The 23373-nt window shown below is 38.9% G+C and overlaps 1 protein-coding gene across 1 annotated transcript; it reads left to right on the top strand.

Moving 5' to 3' along the window:
• The first annotated feature begins 18171 nt into the window (after positions 1 to 18171).
• Positions 18172 to 21225, top strand: Gprasp2 (G protein-coupled receptor associated sorting protein 2). The gene has a single exon (XM_040283213.2). The coding sequence runs from the start codon at positions 18350 to 18352 to the stop codon at positions 20876 to 20878; it is 2529 nt and encodes an 842-aa protein (XP_040139147.1). The 5' UTR covers positions 18172 to 18349; the 3' UTR covers positions 20879 to 21225.
• Positions 21226 to 23373: the final 2148 nt, after the last annotated feature.

The following is a 23373-nucleotide window of genomic DNA, read 5'->3' as shown; positions in this document are numbered from 1 at the left end:
AGCAGCTCTGGAGGCTAAGGCAGGAAGATTGCGAATTCAAGCCAGCCTCAGCAAAAAAAGCAAGACACTAAGCAACTCAGTGAGACCCCCATCTCTAAATAAAATACAAAATGGGGCTGGGGATGTGGCTTAGTAGTTGAGTGCACCTGAATTCAATCCCCAGTGCCCCTGCCCTGGAAAAAGAATTAATTTGACTTCCTATCTCATACCATATATAAAAATTAACTCCAGGTCAGGCATGGTGACATATTTGTAATCCCAGCTACTCAGGAGGCCAAGGCAGGATGATTACAAGTTTGAGGCCAGCCTGGGCAACTTAGATCCTGTCTCAAAATAAAATTTTAAAAAGGGCTGGGATGGGGCTGGGGATGTGGCTCCCGTGGTAGCGCGCTCGCCTGGCATGTGTGCGGCCCAGGTTCGATCCCCAGCACCACATACCAACAAAGATGTTGTGTCCGCCGAGGACTAAAAAATAAATATTAAAAATTCTCTCTCTCTCTCTCTCTCTCTCTCTCTCTCTCTCTCTCTCTCTCTCTCTCAAAACAAAACAAAAAAAAGGGCTGGGATGTAGCTCAGTGATAGAGTGCTTGCCTAGCATGAGCAAAGCCCTGGGTTTGATCTGCAAGGAATAAGCAGCAAAAATTTCTCTGTCATATGAAAGCATATGTCTCCCATTATACTTTTTTGGTAAAACGTATTTCTCAGTTTTTACAAAAAAAAAATGGAATTGATCAAGACCTAAATGTAGGAGCTAATATATAAAACTCTTATAAGGATACAACTCTTATAAGCATCTTCTAATCTTGGACACCAAAGCACAAGAAACAAAGGGAAAAATAGGCAAATTGGATATCTTCAAAATTAAAAACTTCCATGCTTCAAAGGATACGAGTAAGTGAAAAGTCAACTTATAGAGAATGGAAAAAAATTGCAAATCATATATTTAGGAATTAAAATGTATAAAAACTGTTTCAACTTAAAAGGATAACTCAGTAATAAAAAGACAACCCAATAGTAAATTGATTTAAAGATATGAATAGATACTCTTCCAAAGAAAATTTTTAAAATGTGCATAAGGACATGAAAAAATGCTTGACATAATAAGCTAGCTAGGAAATGCAAATCAAACCCACAATTAGACACCTCTTCACACCTACTGGGCTATCTATAATATGAAGGCACATAATAAAAAAACGTTGGCAAGGATATGGAAATATTGGAATCCTTATATACTGCTGATGGGAATGTAAAATGGTGCTGCTGTTTTGGAAAACAGTGTCAGTTCTTCAAAGGGTGACCATATGTCCCAGCAATTACACTCCTAGGCATTTAAAGAGAAATTAAGACATATGATGTCTACACAAAATGTTGTACCCACATATTCACAGAGGGCATTATTCATAATAGATAATAGGGAAAAGCAATCCAAATGTCCATCAATTGATAAATGAATGAATAAAATGTGTAATATTAATACAGTAGACAAATTTTCCAGAATTAAAAGCAATGAAGGACTGATAAATGCTACAACATGGATTAACATTGAAAATATTTTGTTAAGTGAAAGAAGAAAGTCATAAGGGACCACTGTAGTAATTTTCTATAATTTTATCTTGCCCTAGCTTCAATTTTAAATATAGGGTCAGCCGGCTGCTGTGACACACACCTGTAATCCCAGCCACTCAGGAGGCATAGGCAGGAGAATGGCGAGTTCAAAGCCAGCCTCAGCAATAGTGAGGTGCTAAGCAACTCAGTGAGACCCTGTCTCTAAATGAAATACAAAATAGGGCCGGGGATGTGGCTCAGTGGTCAAGTTCCCCCAGTACCAAATATATATATATATATATATATATATATATATATATATATATATATATATAGAGAGAGAGAGAGAGAGAGAGAGAGAGAGAGAGAGAGAGAGAGTGTCAACTGTCAACTTTCTCATACCAGAAGCAGGGTTTTTGTCACCAAGTACTCTTAGTTCATTTCTTCAATATATTTGACCCAGATATCATTCTTACATAACTGCACTCTGGTAATCACCACCCTCTGAGACAAACAGATATAACCTTCTCGACTTGCCCACTGACTTTCATAACCACAAGGACTTTGAAGATATCCCACAGTGATTACCTTTAATCAAGGCATGACTTCCTTAAATTCATGCTTACTTAATTTAAACTCACCAGTTTGAATTCTCCAAGGGAAACCTATTTGGGTTGTGCCCTTGATCTCAATAATGACAGCCCATAAGTTCATCGGTTTCACACTTCCCACTCTTTGGTTGAGCATCCTGTTGTCTCTGTACTTCCCAGTGACCCTCTTAGGCACCTCTCTTTTATGGATCTAATTAGAAAATGCTTATTTTGTTTCATGTTTTTTATTGTGCCACCTTCTTTGTATCTCACCTGACCAATGTACCCAAATGTAACTCTCCTGCTGGTCAAGACTGACCTTAAAAGTGGTTATCTTGATAAGAATAAACTATATACACATCAGACAGAAGCCATAGGGTATCTGCTAGTGTAAATAGTTTCTTGTGAGAGAGATATCTGATCACATTATGTTATGCTAGAATAAAGAATTATTCCATAAAAGGCACAGTATAAACATCCATAACTACCTGAGCCTTGTCAGGGCAGAGAAAGAATTTATAGCCAGCCTCCAGAAAGAGACCTAAGACCAAATAAGAAAAAAAAAATCACAATAACTTTAAGTGTATGTTTCCACATATATGAAATATCAATAAAAGGTCAATTCATACAGACAGAAAATACATTAGTTTTTGCCTCTGGTTTGGAAGTGGGGGCAGTATAGTTGACAGTTAAGGAATCTGGAGAATTTTAGGGTAATGAAAAAAATTCCAAAATTGATTTAAGTGTTGAATGCACAACTCTGTGAATATAAAACAAGCCACTTAATTGTACAGTTCAAAATGGTGAGTCATATTTTAAGAAAGGTGTTTTAAAATATGATAAACAAGTAAAAAATGGCAAATACTGGAAACATTCTTATAACAAGGTAGTTGATGGGCTATTTTTCTGAATTTACAAATACTTTAAATCAAAGGTATAAATAACTTACTGGAAAGCTGAGTTAGTAAATAGTTCACAGGAAATGACACAGGTTTGCAGAACTCAGTGAAAAAATGTGGGACTTTTGTTAGTTATTAGTGTTGTCTACCAAGATTTTCTGCTGCCCAATTTCCAGACATGTAGACTTGCACTTCCACACACCTTTTGAACACAGCCACATCCATGTAACTTGTTTCAGTCAATGAAATGTAGCAGAAAGATTTTGTCTATTCTTGGGGGAAATATTTAACAGACACTAAGATTTCTCATGATCTGTCTTTTCTCATACATGTTAACCAGCAATGTTCCAGATGGTAACTGTTCTATCATTTTAGTTATAGTGAGCAAAGCCCTCAATGGACATGTGTTGGTCTTGTAGTACAGGCAAGAAATATATTTTTGTTATTTTAAGTTACTGAGATTTTGGGGACCTATTTTAAAACTGCATTGCAGTGTAGCATATATTGACTTGTAAGTTCATTCAAAATTGTACAGCATATTAAAATAATAATATTGCATTTTTACACATCACATTGACAATAGTCTTAGTTGGTTAATTTCAACTGAAAATATTTTTCTGAAATTAACAATTAAAATTTTAAATGTTACATTCCTTTTTTTAAAAAATGTTTTAGATGTTATGGACCTTTACTTTATTCATTTATTTATATGTGGTGCTGAGAATTGAACCCAGGGCCTCACATGCTAGGCAAGTGCTCTCTCACTACTAAACCACAACCCCAGCCCCACATTTCTTTTTTAATGTACTAAAAATGCATATATTTACAGTGTACAACATTATGTTTTGATATATGTATACATTGTGGAATATCTAAATTCAGCTAATTAACATATTTATTCCATCTCATTAGCTTGTCATGAATTAACAAAGTCCCTATACTCATATATTTAGGTCGTATCTATTTTTTCCTATCATAAACTACCCTGCAAAGAACATCCATGTAGGAAATTTCTAGTTTTAATTGGTACATTTCACTTATGCCTTTTTATTTGTGACAACCTAAATAGAGTTTTTGTCCTCTTTTGCCTGGAGTGCATTCCAGGATATTGAAAACAGACCTTGAAAATCTGTGGGTTGTGTGGGTGTTTGTGTATGCTGCTGCTGGATCATGTCTCTCAGTTTATTCATTTCTTTTTACTCTGAATGCATAATCTCTGTGGTGTTTTCTTCTCTAAAATCAACCCCTAAATGAAACTATAGAAAAGAGTTACTATCCTTATAGTTAAATTGATTTTCACATCCTTAGCTAAATCCTTAGGGAAAACTAAAAGTGGAATGGGTGTTTATATTGTCAAATAATCTGTATTAAGTAACTCTCAGATGTAAAAATAAAAAATTACTTCTTCTGTCACTTTCATTACAGTGACACAGCAACTAACACTTATCCAGTTATCAATTCAAGTACCTGAACATTGAAATAGAATACTTAATGGAGTCTTCAGAGACTTGAGAAAAAATAGTTGTCAAGACATATCAAGTAGTATAGCATTAAAAAGTCAGAAAGTGTAGTTTCAGCTGTAATATAGAAAGAGCATGGAAGTGAACATTCTCAAACTAACAATAAGTAAAAGCTAAATAAACCAAAAATGAATAACTTTTCTTGGGCCCATCAGAGAACTAAGGTCATAGGACAAACCACTAGCATAAAATCTGGAGAAATGGTTAAATTCAGAGTCAAAGTTCACATCTGTTTGTCTGGAACAGAGTCTACTGAAGCCCTAAATTTTGATGAATCACTTAAGGCTGAGTATGGAACAGTAGGAGAGAAATTTTGAAGGTCATAGTCTTACAAGGACTCTTGACTTTTAGGAAACCAACTCAGTTCTCATAGTGAAGATGTCACCAGCTGTCCATGGACTGTGTGTGTGAGCTATTACATATCATAGCCATATAAGGAGATAAGCCTGGCATTGAGGGACCCCTGTCAGGGAGAGATCACATGATGTAGGTGCATCTCCCCCTCAAGCTCTGCCTAAGATCCCACAAAGCAACTGAGATGGGTGTGACTTGCCAAGATGTTAATCAATCTGCTGACCACAAGACATCAAGGAATCAAGACTCCACCCTTAAAACCTTATCCTCTACCTTATTTGGTGAAGAACATTCTATGGAAACCACTTTGTTAGTCCTCCTATTAAAGAGATTCTGGGTGCACGCGCTCTTTTCAGCGGGGAAGCTGACCCTTAAGTTTGTAGAGCCATCCTTACCCTCAGTTTAAAAACTACTCTCTATACTACGTGATTTTTTGCCACTTTCTTAACTTAAAGTTGAGGCCAGCTCTTTTAAACCCAGTTCATCTCGTCTGCACAGGTGCTGGCGAGATGAAGAGCCAAGAAATCCTTGTGGATCTGACTGAGCGAGAACTGTAAATATTTTCAAGTACACCCAGAGCGTCGTTCATAACATCTGCCTGCTCTTCAGAGAAAGACTACCAAAATCTTATTCCACTTGGGAATGACATTTCTTCAATTTCAATCCCATCTAGCATTCCTGATTAGCTGGGGGGTGGTGCAGGGGAGATAAGAAATACTTGTGAGGTCACAGACCTGAGGAAAATATCCAGTTCTAGCAACCTCTAAACTTCAGGATACAATATCTGAAAGAACTACAGTATCAAACTTTATTTAAGAGAAGTCTGGGGAAACCCAAAGACAGAAGCATAGACAAAGACATCAGAAGAAAATTTTGTACAGCATAAAATAAACACATCCTAACTACTATTAAGACTAAAGGCCTATTTACCTCAGTTTATTTTACTTAGTTCATCATGGTAGTTTTTCAACAGCAATAACAACAACAAAAAAAAGGCAAACCAAGAGACATTAAAACAGTATCAAGAGGTAGAGCAAAGGTCAGAAGTAGATTCATATGTGATAGAAATTTTGGAATTATCTGACTGGGAATTTAAAACAACTATGATTAACATACTAAGGGTCCTAATGGAAATGGTGGAAAATATATAAGAGCAGAGTAGTGATATAAGCAGAGATGGGAAACTCAGTAAAAGAATCAAAAGGAAATGCTAAGAAGTTTTTTTTAAAAAAAAAAACTACTGCAACAGAAATGAAGAATGCCTTTGGTGGGTTCCTCAATAGATTGGATGTGCTGCATATAAAATCAGGAAGTTTTTCCAAAAAAATCAATAGAAAGTTCCAAAACAGATTACAAATTAGTAAAACAAGGAGGAAAATGCAACTAGGGGGAAATTCCAAAAAATGTAACATACACATAATAGGAATATCAGAAAGAACATAACAGAGGAAATATTTAAAGTAATAATTGGCTGAGTATTTTCCAAAATTAATTACACAACTGCACTACAGATCTAGGAAATGCAGGGAACAGGAAGCAGGAATAAAACCAGAAAATCTACACCTAGGTATATTATATTCAGATTGCAAAATTCAAAGACAAAAAAATTGAAAGACAGAAAACAACTGCATTATCTACATAGGAGGAGGGATAAGAATTACTTTCAAATCATCTTTGGAAACTATGAAACAAGAATAAAGTAGAGTGAAATATTTAAAGCAATGAAGAAAATAGCACCACCACAGAATTCTTTACCCAATTAAATTATTCTCCCAAAGTGAAGAAGAAATATATATATTCTCAGATAAGTGAAATTTGAGAGAATTTGTCTCCAGAAGACCTGCCCAGCTTCAGGAGATATTAATAACATTCTTCAGAGAGCAAAAAAAAATTGTATAGATTGGAAACTTACATCTACATAAAGAAAGAAAGAATGTTAGTGAAGGAATAAATGAAGGTAAAATAGAATCTTGTATTTTTATTCTTAATTGATTTAACACATAAAAATTTATCCAAAATAATATTATCAAAATATATGTGATGATTATAAATAAGTGAAATAAATGTTAGCAGTGTTTTAAGGGATGGGAAGGAGAAATTAGAAATAGTCTATCATAAAGGACTTTTCTCAGGACAGATTTTTAAATATTTTGAAAATGTTAAAATATAATTTATTAAATTTGTCAGATGCAGCAAAACAGTGCTTAAAAAGAAATACGTAGCATTTAATGAATATATTAGATAAAAAGGTTATTGAAAATCAGTAATCCAACATTCTACTTCAAAAACTAGACAAAGAGGAATTTAAATCAAAAGTAAACAGAAGAAAAGAAATTTTAAAAAATTAAGGCAGAGGGCTGGGACTGTGGCTCAGCGGTAGTGCACTTGCCTTGTATGTGTGAGGCACTGGGTTCAATTCTCAGCACCATGTATAAATAAATAAAAGATCTATCAACAACTAAGGGAAAAATATTTTTAAAAATAGTAAGGCAGAAGTTAATGATATTAAAAACAAGAGATTAATAGAGAAACTCAATGAAAAGAAAAGCTATTTGTAAAGATAAAAAATTTTTAAGCCTCTAACCAGACAGTCTAAGGAAAAAAAAAGATATAAATTACTAATATCAGAAATGAAACATAGGCTATTGTTACTTTCCTATGAACAATTAAAAGATAATGAAAGAATATTATTAACAATCTTGTCCTCAACTATGATAAATTAAGTCAAATGGAAATATCCCTTGAAAGACCCAACATACCAAAAGTCACACAAGGAAAAACAAAATCTACATAATTCTTTCACCAAAACTATTAATGAAATTGAATTAAAAGAAATTGAATCCATGTTTACCACCACCCCCAAAAGGGAAAGCAGCAGGCACAGATGTGTTCACTGGTAAATTTTTCCAGATATTTAAGGAAAAAGCTATACAAATTCCATACAATCTCTCAGAAAATGGAAACCAAGTCAATACTTCCCAAGAAATCCTATGATACCAGCATTTTCCTGATACTAAAACCAGGCAAGTAGGAATACTGCAGACCAACATTCCTTACACAGATAGATGTAAAATTTAACAGCTTGTTTTTAGCCAATCAAATCAATTTATAAAAATCATCATACAGCACAATCTAGTAGAATTCATTCCAGATATGCAAGACTGGTTTAACACTTAACAATCAATCAATATAATCCATCACATCAAAATATTAAAGAAGAAAAATGATATAACACAATCAATAAAGCAGGAAAAAAAAACTTTGGCAAAATTCACCACCCATTCATAATCTAGAAAATAAATAAATAAATAAAACTTCTCAGAAAATATTACTGTCTATATGTTACTATCTAAATGTGAATAGCCCACCAAAAATTCACATATTGAAACTCTAAGCCCCAATGTGATGATATTTAGAAGTGGGGCCTTTCAAAAGAAAACAGTTTCAAATTATGTGATGTGGGTGGAACCTTCCATGATGAAACCAATGCCTTTATAAGAAGAAATACTAGTGAGATTGATCTCTCTCCCTCTTCCTACTTGCACATACTGAAGAAAGGCTTCCTAAGAGCACAGTGAGAGGGACTTGAATATAAACCATGAAGCAGGACCTCACCAGCAACAAAATCTGCTAGCATCAGCCTCCAGAACTGTGGAAAATAAATGTCTGTTCTTTAAACCACTGTTTTAATCAGTTTTGTATCACCTGGACCAAAAGTCCTGATAAGAACAATATAAGAGCAGGAAAAGTTTATTTTGGCTTACAGTTTCAGAAGTTCAGTCCATGGTTTCCCAACTCCATATCTCTGGGCCCAAAATGAGACAGAATATCATGACAGAAGGATGTGAGAGAGGAAGGCAGCCAGGACATGGCAACCAGGAAACAGAGAGCTCCACTCACCAGGGTCAAAATATAAACCCCAAAGGCATGGCCACTTGATCTATTTCCTCTAGTCACACCCTACCTGACTATAGTTACTACCCAGTGAATTCATATCAGGAGATTAATCCACTAATTAGGTTACACCTTTCACAATCTAATAATTTTCCCACTGAACATTTTTGCATTGTCACACAGGAGCTTTTGGAGGACAATTCATACCCAAGACGTAACAGCCACTTAGGAATACCATTTTGTAACAGCAGCCCAAACTGAGACAGAGGTAACTCTTTTTTTTTTTAAAGAGTGAGGGGAGAGAGAGAGAGGAGAGAATTTTTTCTAATATTTATTTTTTAGATTTTGGCGGACACAACATCTTTGTTGGTATGTGGTGCTGAGAATTGAACCTGGGCCGCACGCATGCCAGACAGGTGCGCTACCGGGCGCGCTACCGCTTGAGCCACATCCCCAGTCCCGAGGTAACTCTTTAAAAAAAATGTTTATTCTTCAGTTGTAGTTGAATACAATACCTTTATTTTTATTTATTTATTTTTATGTGGTGCTGAGGATAGAACCCAGCGCCTTGCATGTGCTAGGCAAGTGCTCTACCACTGAGCCCCAACCCCAGCCAGAGGTAACTCTTTAAACTAAATTTTAAAAAATCTCCAAAAATCTTACAGCCAACTGCATAAGGGTCAGAAACTAGATGCTTCCCTGCTTAGATTAGGAATAATGCAAGGATGTTCCTTCACCACTTCTATTCAATGTCAAACTGGATATCCTAGTTGATTGAGTGGGAAAAGTAAATTAAGTAAAAGGTATGAAACTGAGAAGGAATAAAGAAAACCATCTGTTCCCAATCACATTATCATCTATATAGAAAAATCTCCCCCAAATTTCCTTCATTTGCTCCCAGTGAGCTGTTGTGTCCTATAAGAAAAAGATAAAAGACTTCCACAGATTGTTGAACCTCTCACTGTGAAACTGAAGCCCACTGGTTATAAATGCAGAAGATGACAGCTGTCTCTCAACAGTATAATCTCCAAACAGCTGAGCACAACTCTACTGAGGAGATACAAATTCTAGGGTTTGGCATTGTTCTTGAATCACCTTTCCTAGATCCAGAAGTGTAGTTCACTGAGGACTTTTATGTGTTTGTGCCTAAAACTCAGGAACACTATTGTCAAACTATACTTGCTAAATAAGCTGTTTAGAAAACTAGTGTGTGCATTTTTTGATGACAAGATTTTTGCTAAAAGTCCTCATGGAAGACTTTTTCCCAATGGAAAAGGGAAAAGAAGACTGAATGAAAACCAGAAAGTACTAGAACAAAATACTGCAAGTGAGTTGTGGAGAGAAGTGGTATAGCATTTCTAGAAAGGAGTAACATGAAAAAGCACAGTAAAACCATGAGTATTCAAAACACTGCAGGGCTGGAAATGTAGCTCAGTGATAGCATGAATAATGTGTACAAAGCCCTAAGTTCACATGATAAAATAAGAGGATAAGGAAACATACTAAGAAAATGAAATTAAGAAGCACCCTGAAGCAAGACAAGAATGCATGTATTCTTATAGCTATAGATGACTCATGAAGGGTTTTACATGTGTGGTAGTAATATGGTCAATTTGGATGTGCTATTCAATAGAGCTTTCTATGATAAAAAACATGTTCTGTATTTATGTTGTGCAGAATGGCACCCATGGCCACTATAGCCATCAAATAACTATTAAACATGTGAATCTAAAATATATAAAGAAAAATAAAAAAGATCATGAACAATGGTCTTTATCTCTGGATTACAAAGTTTGCTTAATACTTGAAAGGCAATTCATTATTTTAGCAGAATGAAGAAAACTTATATGATCATTTTAATAGTTTCAAATTTTTGACATATTTTGACAATCATTCATGATAAGGGGAAAAAGCTATGGAAAGGCTTGGGGTATAGCATGCTTGCCTAGGATGCTTCAGGATTTGGGTTTGTTCCCTAGCACAAGAAAGAAAGAAGGAGAGGAGCAGGGAAAGAAGGAACGAAAGAAAGAAAACTAGGAAAAGAGAGATTCCTAAGTCAATATTGAAAAAGAAGACCACTGTCAGAGGATATATTTACGTGAATCCAATAGTTACCAAGAAGCTACAGTAATCAAGAATGTTTGATACAGGCATGAATGTCAACAAATAGATCAATAAACCAGCCCATGCGTTAAAAAAAAAAATCGTTAGATTTTTCTGCAGAGGAACCAATGAGCAAAGTCTTTTCAACACATGATGCTTAGAATTTGGATTACAGGACATACATCTGGAATAAAATGAACTTTGATTCCTGCCTTATACTACAAATTAAAAAATGTGAGAAATCTGATAAACCATTAAACTGTAAAGCCTTTGAAGAAAACAAAGACTTTTTTCTTGATTGTGAGTGTAGGATACAAGCAATATATTAGAATGGGGAGTGAGTAAATCAGCCAAGAAAGGCAGATAAATTTTTACAAATTAAAGAGAAACAAACACTAAGTCCAACATGTATGCCTGGCTTTGACTCTGAACCATGAAAAAAATTACTATAAAGGATTGGGGGGGCAGTTAACAGTAATGTAATTTATAAGTTAGATAATAGTGACATATCAATAACACATTGTATCATTTGTATAAATAATAAATTTCCTGATTTTGATCATTAAAATAAAAAATCTCAGAGAATCAATACCAAAATAATTTATAATGAATAAATATAGCAATATCACAATATAGGTTAAGATGCAAAATTGGTCTTTTTCTTATATATCAGCAATGAGAAAAATAGAATTTGAATTTTAAAATATACTACTTAATTATATTAGCACCAAAAGTTGAAATACTTAGGTATAAATCTAATAAAATGTCTATAAGTTCTATTTGAGAAAACTAAAAAATGATGTAAGGAATCAACTAAATAAAGGAATAGATATTTCATGTTCTTGGATAGTAACACTATTGTAAAGAAATCGATTCTTTTAAACATTTGGGTAGATGAGAGGCAGGGTGGATACTGGGGAATGAACCCAGAGCACTTAAGAACTAAATTACATCCTCAGTCCATTTTTTATTATTTTTAAATTTTGAAAGTCTCTCATTAAATTGCCAAGGCTAGCGTCAAATATGCAATCCTCCTCCCTCAGTCTCCCAAGTCTGTGGGATTATAGGTGTTCAACACCATGCCCAGCTTCCAAAGTTCCTGCATGTTATTTTGTGGATATTGACAAATTGATTATAAAATTTTCATGGAGAAGCAAAAGATTCATAATGGCCAACATAATATTAAAGAAAAACAATCAGAGGACTGACAATATACAACTTCATAACTTACCATAAAGCCATCGGGATTAAGAGAGTTTGGTATTGGTGAAGTATAGATATACAGTGCAACAGAGAAAGAACCTAGAAATAGACCCATAAAAATATTGCCAACTGATCTTTGACCAAAAGTGAACAAAATTTGATGGAGAAAGGATGTTGGTTTTTAATTTTTTTAGTTGTATACACACAAAAATTTTATTTTATTTATTTATTTTTATGTGGTGCTGAGGATTGAACCCAGTGCTTCACAGGTGCTAGCTAGTGCTCTTAACCACTGAGCTACAACCTTAGCCTCAAGGATATTGTTTTTAATGAATGGTGCTAATCTAATGCAAAAACAGGAAAGAATTTAGACATGGACCTTTATCCTTTTACATATATTAACTCAAAATGTGTAATAGAAATAAATGTTAAAGGCAAAACTATGAAACTCAAGAATAAAACACAGAATAATATCTAGTTAACTTTAGAAGACTGTTTTAGATATAACACCAAAAGTAAGACAGATGAAAGAAAAAAATCAGTAAGTTGGGCTTCATTAAAGACTAATCTCTTCTGCAAAATACTCTGTTAACAAAGAGTGAAACACCAGAGACCAAGAAAATAGCTAAGAAACAGACATCTGATAAAAGATTGGTATCTAAACATACAAAAAACTCTTAAATACAACAATAAAAAAAACAAACCAATGTAAAAATAGGTAAATAGTGGGATTCTGAATTTTAATAAATGTCCATGCATGTATGAATTTGTCGGGTTGAACCATTTACCATGTATATTTATAAAGCTCTAATTTAAAAAAAATGGGCAAATGATCTGAACAGATACCTGGCCAAAAAAATATACAAATGACAAATGAGCATATTTAATAGATGTTCAACATCATATGTCATTAATGAAAATTAAAACAACACCAGAAATTCAAGTTAAGCTAAATAGTAAAAGCAGGTCCACATCCATGGTGATTGAAAGGGACCAGATCACGCAAGCCACATGGGCAATGGATATGCTAGTGTTGAAGTTCACAAACAAACATGTGGGAGGCAGAGTAAGGTTGGGGCCAGAGTGTTAGGTATGATGAGTCAGCATAGCTGTCTTTGTGCCACAGCTTAATGCTTGTGGGCTATTTGTTTCTGAAAAATTAGATTTCAGGGGCAAGTCAGGGTTATGCAGGTGCTAGTACAGGCACTGGGGAGTGAAACTGGCTGGTGCAATCTGTTAGTCTGGAATCTGTTTCAGGGGGAAGAAATAGTGCTTAGCAATTAGACAGACAAAAGTCAGCATCCTGTTTCAATATTTGATTTGTTCTCTGACTTTATAAAGCTGACATTTAATTATTTAAGCTGCTTTATGTGTAACACATAGGTAGAGAAAGAAAAAATTCAATTAAGAACATGTAAACAGCGCATTTAAAGTTGCCTTCCTTTGGTGGGCACATTCATTCATCTCCAGATATGGTATACAGTACTTCTCAGATATTTTCTTCATATTATCTATTGAAGAGCTAATCGTCTGAAAACAAAAGCTGATATGGAAGCATATAGATTCATGTTGAAAATAGGATTCCCTTTTCATCTATGGAAATATGAGTAGTTTTCAACAAAAATGGGCATTCCACAAGATAAACTTCAAGGATCATTATACAACTCTTTCAAGAAAAGGAGAGAAGGGGATTGGTGGAATGGATGGTGATGGTGATGAAACATGATCCAAAAATACATTGACCCAGAGACAGAAATACATTTAAAAAAAGGTGACATATCCTTTCCTGATGATGAAAGTACTTAGTTCCAACTGCTACTATAACAAATGACAGTCCTACTTTGGTGTCCTCAGGAGTTTGGTTCTAGAACCACTACAGATAGAAAATTCTACAGATGCTAAAATCCCTTATTTTAAAAAATGACATAATATTTGCTTATAATTTATGCACAACCTCCTGTATAATTTAAATTTCATCTAGATTATTTAGAATACCTAATACAATGCAAATGCTATGTAAATGTGTTATACTGTCTTCTTTGGGGTATGATGACAAGAAGAAAAATGTCACTATGGGTTCAGTACAGGTGCACTTTTTTCAAATATTTTCCATTTGGGTTAGGTTGAATCCACAGATGAAGAAACCATACATGTAGAGGGGCAACTCTATTACAATTGTGGTGACTTCAGATAACACAGATTTATTATCCTACAGTCTTGATGTTTGAAAATACAAATAAAGTATCATTACAATAAAACCAAGCTGTAGGCAGAGCTGATTTCCTTCTGCAGTTTCCAGAGAAGAATCTGCTTCTTCGTCTTTTCCAGCTTCTGGAGAGAGCCTGCATTCCTAGGCTCCTGGCTGCCTTCCATGTTGCAAGCCAACAGTGTCCTGTCTAGTCTTTATCATGCTACTTGCCTTGGACACTGACTCTTCTGCCTCCCCCTGCCCCATGTAAAAAGCCATTGGACTACTTTTGCCAGGATAATCCAGCATATTTTATAAATTCAACCAGTTACCAAACTTAATTCTCCTTCCCCAGGTAACATAATATGTTTACATATTGTGGAGTATAAGGTGCAGGCATCCTTCCAGGGCCATTATTCTGTCAAACACGAAAAAGAGACATTTCGATAGATTTTAACGTGGTCAGCAGAAACAGCACCACGTGTATGCTTAATCCCATTGCTATGTTTGTCCCATGCAGCAAGCAGGGAAAAGACAGGATCCAGAATACAGGAAGGATGTGGGGGTAAAATGAGAGCATTCAGAAACAGCCTAGTATATGTCTTAAGGAAGTGGGAGCACATTGGCTCCTTCCCCTAAGAAAGAGATGGTTATGGCCAAGCTGGTTCAAATCACCACCAAATTTCCACAGTGCCAAATATCACAAAGGCTTGGACATGACTGGCAAGAGAAGAAAACAGAACAGTGTGCAAGGATCTAAGACAGGTTCTACCTGGTGCCTGAAACTTTGTGCTGGAGCACCAAGGATAGGAGTGTGTGGTTCCCTTGGAGACTTGCCTTGGACAGCTGTGGGGACGACCCAGTGGCCAAGTGAATTCCCATATGGAGTGAGCTATTACTAGTGTGGCAGAAAGAGTAATTGTTGGTGCAGAGCAGCGGTACGTCTCTTAGGGCTAAGGGTCTAGGTTAATCTTCCTTTGGAAGGGGAGTGGTAAGGCCTTTAAAGGAAGCCCCCACCTCAGTTCCATAAGCAACAAGAGTGCTTTTCTCCCCGTCATGGCTCCTAAAGCTGTAAAGGAAAAACATGGAAGAGCCATCCCTGAGGCCCCTAGTCGGTCTGTAGTGAAGTCACATGTCCGTCCCCCCAAACCGCAGTCTGCAGTCGTGACACCCCCTCCCATTAGCGTCTAGGAAGGAGGGGGAGTGGAAGGAGGGGGGCAGGCACTGCGCAGTCTGGGGTGCAGGCACACCAAAGAGAGTTTTGGTATCCATCCGCTGCTCCCGCCCGCGCAGCGCTTCCCGACCTCCAGATACCGCTTCCCGCAGCCCCCAGCCTCCCGCCCTCTCGCCAGTCCCACCAGGAGTAGGTGCGCGGGAGACTGGGTGGTGGTCTGTATGCTAGGGTGCGCGGGGTCTTACTGAGGCTGCTGGTGCTAAGCCGCCCCTCAGACCCGGGCTGGCGCTGGCCCCGCCCACCTCTGGGTCGGAACTACGGTGGGCCTGGGAGGGGGCGTCGAGCCCATTCGCGCCATATCCCTCCGCCCCCCTTCCCGACACCCTCGAGGCGAGCGGTTCTTGCCGCATCCTGCGCAGCCCCTGCCCGGTTTGGTGCAGAGGCGTGGGGGCGGGACGCCTCTTAGCAATTCTAGCACGGAAAGCGGTGGGAGTCCCAGTGAGAAGCTGCCAGAGGACAGGACGGGAGAGGAGAGGAGGGGAATCCCAACGTCCTGGGCTCTGAGCCTGTGAAGGCAAGTGGGGCGCGCAGGGGGCAAGTGGGGTGGTCTTCCACTGTGGCCGGCTGACAGCTTGCCCCCCCCCAGACGTTGGCATCCCGGCGAGGAGACAGCGAGCTGGCGGGAGCTGGTCCCTGAGAGGGGTGTGTGGAGCCGCGGGACCACTGGTGAGGAAGCGGCGGTGACCCGCCCGGGTCGGGGCAGGGGGCGGGGTGCCCAGAGAGCCTCCAGCAGAGCCTCCGGAGGCCAACTGCAGCAGCTGCTTCCCAGCTACGTTCCCTGCGCCGCGCTGCCCTCCTGGGTGTTTGTGCCCTGGGGGGAGGCTGTGAGGGAGAAATGGCGGCGCGCAAGTGAGGGGCTCCCGGGAGGCCGCAGTGGGTGGGAATAGGAGCAAGGACTGGTGTCCAAGCTCTGTCCAGCCCAGCTGGCATAGCGGGAGGTGGGTCGCCTTTGCCACTCCAGCCGATTCCGGAAAGGGGCCTGTTGGACCCCGCGTCCCGGGTGCTGTCCCTTCCCACAGGCTCCTGCTTGATGTCAAAATCTCCCGTGTGTGCGGTAGGTCTGGTGTGTTCTGACAGGCCAGAGTGCGCATCTGTAGAGGCGAGGCTTGAGGAAAAAGAGGAGCAGGAAAATGGCCTGGATTTCTGGAGGTGTGTGCGGATGGGGGGTGGGCACTGGGCACTGAGTGGACACCTGAATGGGAGTGGGGCGACTGTGACCAGACCTGGCCAGGCATTTAGTAGCACCTCGTCATCTCCTAACAGGTGTCCAGGCACTTCCCCTACCTTCTCCCTCCCTCTCCCAAATGGGGGTCCTGAAAAGATGGACTTTGCCTGGGTGGGAGTACTGGGGGTGGGGGTGAGGGAGTCTTAAGTAGCACTTACTCCATCACCTGCTTTCTAGAATGTGCGGTGCCCTTCCCCCATTTTATGCTGCGCAGGGCAAGGGGAAATGGCGCACCTAGTGGTGAGTCCTCAGAATTGGAGAAGGGAATATTGGGAAGAGGATGACATCAAGAGAAGGTGGTGTTACCTCTGGAGCCCTGCAACAGGGCCTAAATAAAACAAGAGTATTCTACCAGCAGGACCCTAAATGTGGAAAGACAGTTAATTTGGAGACTCCTATCCTTATTGTCGGTCTGACCACCAAGCTCAGCTGCTGCCGTTTTTGTTTTTTGTTTTTTTTTTTCCTGACTCTCCTAACTTTTCATCTGTTTGTTCATAGGCCTGCTTTAAGGCTGTTCAGTTCTGCAAGAAAGGAAAAGAGGAGGAGGAGGAGACTGGCTCAAATCTCTGGAGGTTGGTGAGAGGGTGGGGTGGGAGGCAGCTACTGAGGAAGAGCATGGTAGGTAGCTTTGGGCTTTGCTCCAAGCGGGTGCAAGACCGTGTTTACTTCTCTCTGCTAGACTTGCACACTGCCACAGCATCCTTTGTTTCTTCTGGCCAGAGATGTTAGGAATGTTCAGGTAGGTATAGGTTGGGCCCTGATGGATGATCCAAGAGCTGGGACCAGGAGACAGGGAACTTTAGACAATAGGACCCTTAAACTGAAAGAGAGCTATTTGTTTTGGGCCAGGGTGTGTCCTATCTGTTGAGCACTCAGACTCCATTCTCTCCTGTATGTTTGTCTGTAGGACCCCCTGCAGTTGGCTGTGGTGCATAACACCACCTGAGCAAAGAAAGGAGAGGGAAATTGCACCACATCAGTGAAGGTTGGTATGGGCGTGGGTTCACTTTTGGGTGGGGTAGTGGAGACCAGCCACTACTGGTGGGTCCAGGAGTGATTAGGATCTGGTGAGAGGCTCTTCTGCCTCTCTGTGGATAACACACTTTCCCACCTTACCCATACTTATTTTGCAGCAGGCAAGAGAAACATTTTCTTATACCTGAGCTGTCCCATTTAGCATTCAATACTAGTCTCTCTGTGTAAGTCTCTGCATGAGGTGACACAGTTGGATGAGACTCAATCCCCCATTTCGTTCTCTCTCCCTAGATCCACCTCCAGTGGCAGCTCTGGTGGTGCTGGAGTTGCTGCTGACCACCACCCTCAACAGGTCCGCACCCACCCAGGAACCATCCATCCTCCCCCAGCTTGGTTGTGCCTCCTCTCCACTGTATCTATATTATTGACTGAGACTGTGCTTGGGTAGGAGCCTGATTGACTGCTGGATTGGCAATTGACTCTATAATTCTTATTTCCAACTTTATTTCCTGGATCATCAAAAGATCAGTCTGTGAAGATAAAAATCTCTGATAGATCTGTTGTCAAATTTGGGACAGTGGTAAAGGTCATTAATTGAGCCTTCTCTGTAAGTGTTACCATGACTGGGGCAGAGATTGAGACTGGTGCCCAGGCCAAGTCTGAAAAGAAGGCTGGGGAAGAAGTTGTTAGTGGGGCTGAGCGAGAAAATGAAGTCCCTCTGGTGGTCAGACCCAAGGTTAGGGCCCAGGCCCAGGTAACAACTGGAGCAAGGCCTAAAACTGAAACCAAGTCTGCATCTGGGGCAAGGCCCAAAACTGAGGCCCAGAAAGTGGCTGGGGCAAGACCCAAAACTGAGGCACAGACAATGGCTGGGGCTAGGCCCAAGACTGAGACTCAGGCAATGGCTGGGGCAAGGCCCAAAACTGATGCCAGGGCAGTAGGTGGTGCCCGTCCTAAAAGTGAGGCCAAAACAGTCTCTGGGGCAAGGCCTAAGGATGATGCCCAGGCATGGGCCCAGACTGAGTTTGGTACTGAGGCAATGTCACAGGCAGAGGGAGCATCCCAGACTAATGCTGTCACCTGGCCATTGGTCAATACTGATTCTGGATCAGTTACTAAATCTAAGGGCCTGCCTGTAGATAGAGAACTGGTCAGTTTGGATGCTGAAACCTTTCCTGGCAACCAGGGCCAGGCAGGAATCCAGCCCTGGTTTGGACCAGGGGAGGAGACTAGTATGGGGTCTTGGTGCTACCCCAGGCCCAGAGCTAGAGAAGAAGCCTCTAATGAGTCTGGATTTTGGTCAGCAGATGAGACCTCTACCGTGTCTTCTTTCTGGGCTGGAGAAGAAGCCAGTATCAGATCATGGCCCAGAGAAGAGGCCAATACCAGGTCCAGGCACAGAGCTAAACATCAGACTAACCCCAGGTCCAAGTCTACATCCAAGCAAGAACCCTATATTGATTCCTGGTCTGGGTCTGAGGATGAGTCTGGTAACCCATTCTGCTTTTGGGCTGGAGAAAATACCAATAACTTGTTCCGGCCTAGAGCTAGGGAAGAGGCAAATGTCAGGTCCAAGCTCAGGACAAAGAGAGAGGATTATTTTGAATCTGAGTCTGAAGATGAATTCTATAAAGAGTCCTGGTTTTTGCCTGGAGAAGAGGCCAATAATAGATTCAGGCGCAGAGACAAGGAAGAACCTAATAACATCTTGAAATCCAGGGCCCAGAAAGATGATAAAAACATTGATAGGGCCAAACAGGAGCCCAGGTTTGAGGAAGATGTCATTATTGGGTCCTGGTTCTGGGCAGAAAAAGAGGCCAGTTTGGAGGCTGGAGCTTCAGCAATCTGTGAATCTGAGCCAGGGGCTGAGGAGGGGGCCATTGGTGGATCATTGTTCTGGGCTGAGGAAAAGTCCAGTTTGGGGGCTGTGGCCAGAGAAGAGACCAGGCCTGAGTCTGAAGAAGAGGCCATATTTGGGTCGTGGTTCTGGGATAGAGATGAGGCCTGCTTTGACCTAAATCCCAGTCCTGTATACAAGGCCAATTGCAGGTACAGAGATCCTGCTGAGGATGAGCTTAATGCATCATCCAGGCCTCAAACTTGGGAAGAAGTCACTGTTGAATTCAAACCTGGTCCTTGTCATGGGGTTGGCTTCCCATCCACAAGTCCCTTTAGAATTCCTGAAGGGTCTTCTGAAATGAATGAGGCAAAGTCCAAGAATGTGGAACTTGGCCCAGAAGGGGAAGAGCAGGAATCTTCGCTTCAATCTGATCGGGCTGAACCTGAGTTCCCATTTCAGTATGATCCCTCCTACCGGTCTGTGAGGGAAATTCGAGAGCATCTTAGGGCCAGGGAGAGTGCAGAGCCTGAGAATTGGTCCTGTAGCTGCATACAATGTGAGCTTAAAATTGGTTCTGGGGAGTTTGAAGAACTCCTTTTATTAATGGATAAAATTCGAGATCCTTTTATTCATGAAATATCTAAAATTGCAATGGGTATGAGAAGTGCTTCTCAATTTACCCGTGATTTCATTCGGGATTCAGGTGTTGTCTCACTTATTGAAACCTTGCTGAATTATCCCTCCTCTCGAGTTAGGACAAGTTTCCTAGAAAACATGATTCACATGGCTCCACCTTATCCAAATCTAAACATGATTGAGACATTCATATGTCAGGTGTGTGAAGAAACGCTTGCTCATGGTGTGGATTCCCTTGAACAGATGACTGGGATAAGGATGCTTAGACATCTCACTATGACTACTGACTATCACACACTGATTGCCAATTATATGTCCGGGTTTCTCTCCTTGTTAACCACGGGCAATGCAAGAACAAAGTTTCATGTTCTGAAAATGCTACTGAATTTGTCTGAAAATCCTATGGTGGCAAAAAAGCTATTCAGTGCCAAAGCTCTGTCAATATTTGTGGGTCTCTTTAATATAGAAGAGACAAATGATAACATTCAGATTGTTATTAAAATGTTTCAAAACATCAGTAATATTATAAAAAGTGGAGCATTGTCCTTGATTGATGATGATTTCAGTCTTGATCCGCTTATGTCTGCATTCCATGAATTTGAGGAGTTAGCTAAGGATCTTCAAGTCCAAATAGACAATCAAAATGATCCTGAGGTGGGACAACACAGTTAGTATGGTTAACCACCTGCCGCTGATCAGCCTTATGTTCCCAAAGAACCCTGAATAGTGCTTTGGTGTTCACAGTCTGGCTTTATGTTGTAACAATTTTAATGCCTATGTTAACTTGTCAAACTCTTGTTTTGAGCTGGATTAATTTTTGGATGCCAAAATGAATATTAGAACTGAAAACACATTTGTTGATATTTGTCTTGCTGTCCAGATTGTGATATTTTTTCGTGTTGAGCTTCTGATGAGCTAAGTCATCTGAGTATAAGCTACCCTGCTATTCGTTGTTTAAACATGTGGTTCTCTACCTGAGTCTGTGTTTTCAATAAAGTTCTATGTTAAAATTGACATAAGTGACCCTTCTTCACTCTGAAAACCAGGTTTAGCTACATTGTTCACACTTACAAGCATTGGTAATTAATAGTATAATAAATATGCTCATTAGAAATTCCCATTCTTGGATCTTAAGAAAGGAGAGATTGTTGTGGGCCGTGTTACTGCAAGAATGCTTCAAAGACAGGGACCCAGTAAAATTAGTCAATGAAGGATAGGATGAGACAAATCATTCTTAGAAAGTGGGCCATGATAGTATGAAGAAAAGTGTGATTGGAAAACATTCAAATAGCATGAGTGTACCCAATATGCCTGAATTAAGTGAAGGAGTTCAGTGAGTAATACAGTTAAGAAGATGGGATAAAGTCAGTTTTGAGGACCTGAGTAAACCAAATCTGCATTTTATAATTCAAAGGACAGGTGTTAGTTCAATGTCACATAAGAGTGAAAGAAAGATTCAACTATATGGGCTCAGGTATAGGATTATCATTTATGATCCTAGTCCAAGGAAAGTGTTAAGGAAATACCATGCAGCCATTAAAATAGTTATGTGTGGATTGATTTATTGATATTAAATGACATTGTTAATTTTATATTCAGTAAACTAGATAACAATGTGGTGTTATCTATGGAAAATTAGATCTAGTTTTTTAATGTATATAAATACAATTTCTATGCAACTTCAATATGACTTATTAAGCAATTTCATATGTTCCACAGTCTGGAATAAAATATATCATGGAAAAATTCTCAGAGACAGGCATTGAGGAAATTAAAAACATCAATATGCTTATATCTAGTGCCTCAAGTTACCGGTGGACATGCAAGAATTGAGTTATATAAATGAATAAGTCATTTTTAGAGGTAAAATAACAGAAAAGTAAATGGATGTGGTTTCAGAAAAACTAGCTTTTTATATGAAATGTTTTAAAGAAAAATCACAGCTGATAAGTTTATATTAGTCTCTTGATGGTACAAAGATAACAACTTTTGCACATGATTATTACATTCAAACAATCATAACATTTCCTTTTTAGGTGACAACAAAGTTCTGGAACTAGACAGTGATGATGATTGAACAACATTGAGAATATACTTAATTTCACTGACTTGTACACTTTAAAATGGTTAAAATGGGTAAGTTTTATGTTATGTGTATTATGCCACAATAAAAAAGACCATACATTCAGACAGAATAATTACAAACATCAGAGATAAAAGTGGTTTAGATAGAAAATCAAAACTTGTGGAAAATATCAAATGTTTTATTATTTTTAGATATGGAAAAATATTACTTCTTATTTGTCTGATGCTGTCAATTTTCAAAAAGAAAATTATGACTTATATAAATTAAAATTTTTTTCAACACAACAAACAACTGCTGAGATCAAGAAAATGGTTAAAGGAGATGTGTGTGTATACAATGTACACAATATAAAGATATAAGCAAAATATATTTCTTTCATAGGAAATTAAAAAATATTAGAATCAGATAAGATTGCTGAGTTAAGTATAAAACTGATTAATATCTTACAGGGCAATAAATTGTAACATTTAATGTTATCTGTACCACTGGAAAAATAATTTATATATATATATATATCTATAGAACAAAATATCTACAATTTAACATTAACCTCTATGAAGTTGAAAAATAGTTCAATCAATAGAAAGTGAAACCCAGCACTGCACTGAAACAATATCCAGTAATCTATGTTGACTTTATCCAAATCTTGTATAATTTTCCTGACAGTCCAACAAAATTTTCTATACCTGTCTATCATACAAAGGTGAATAGAAGTAGGGCAAAGTAGAAATTTAGCTTCTATTTGCAAACTGCAAATATTAACATGATTATCTTTGTGGTGGAAATTAGAGGTTGAATGTTTGTTTTGCTTATGAATTTTTTTTCAACAGATCTTCTGTCAGTTCATGTACGTCTCTGTTTTAATACTTCCAATTATATAAAATACCAAAAATCAGTTCACCTCCCAAATCCTTATGGAACATTTATCCCTGGCTGAGTGCTCCTAGAGAGCAAGGTCCAGGCCTAGGACTCAAAACTTGGTTTTCTAATCCAGCCTTTCTTCCAGTTCTCTGTCTTCCCCAAGGTCAGGAGCTTCAGGTTCTTCTAGCAAGTAGCTCAACCCCAGAAGCATAAAGATTCT

Source organism: Ictidomys tridecemlineatus, chromosome X (assembly GCF_052094955.1).
Source record: "Ictidomys tridecemlineatus isolate mIctTri1 chromosome X, mIctTri1.hap1, whole genome shotgun sequence".
Lineage (NCBI taxonomy): Eukaryota > Metazoa > Chordata > Mammalia > Rodentia > Sciuridae > Ictidomys > Ictidomys tridecemlineatus.
The sequence above is the reverse complement of the archived record's forward strand: the minus strand, read 5'-3'. Positions and strand labels throughout refer to the sequence as shown.

Excerpts from the sequence above, each read along its gene's own strand:
- Gprasp2 (XM_040283213.2), top strand. The coding sequence starts at position 18,350 with ATGACTGGGGCAGAGATTGAGACTGGTGCCCAGGCCAAGTCTGAAAAG.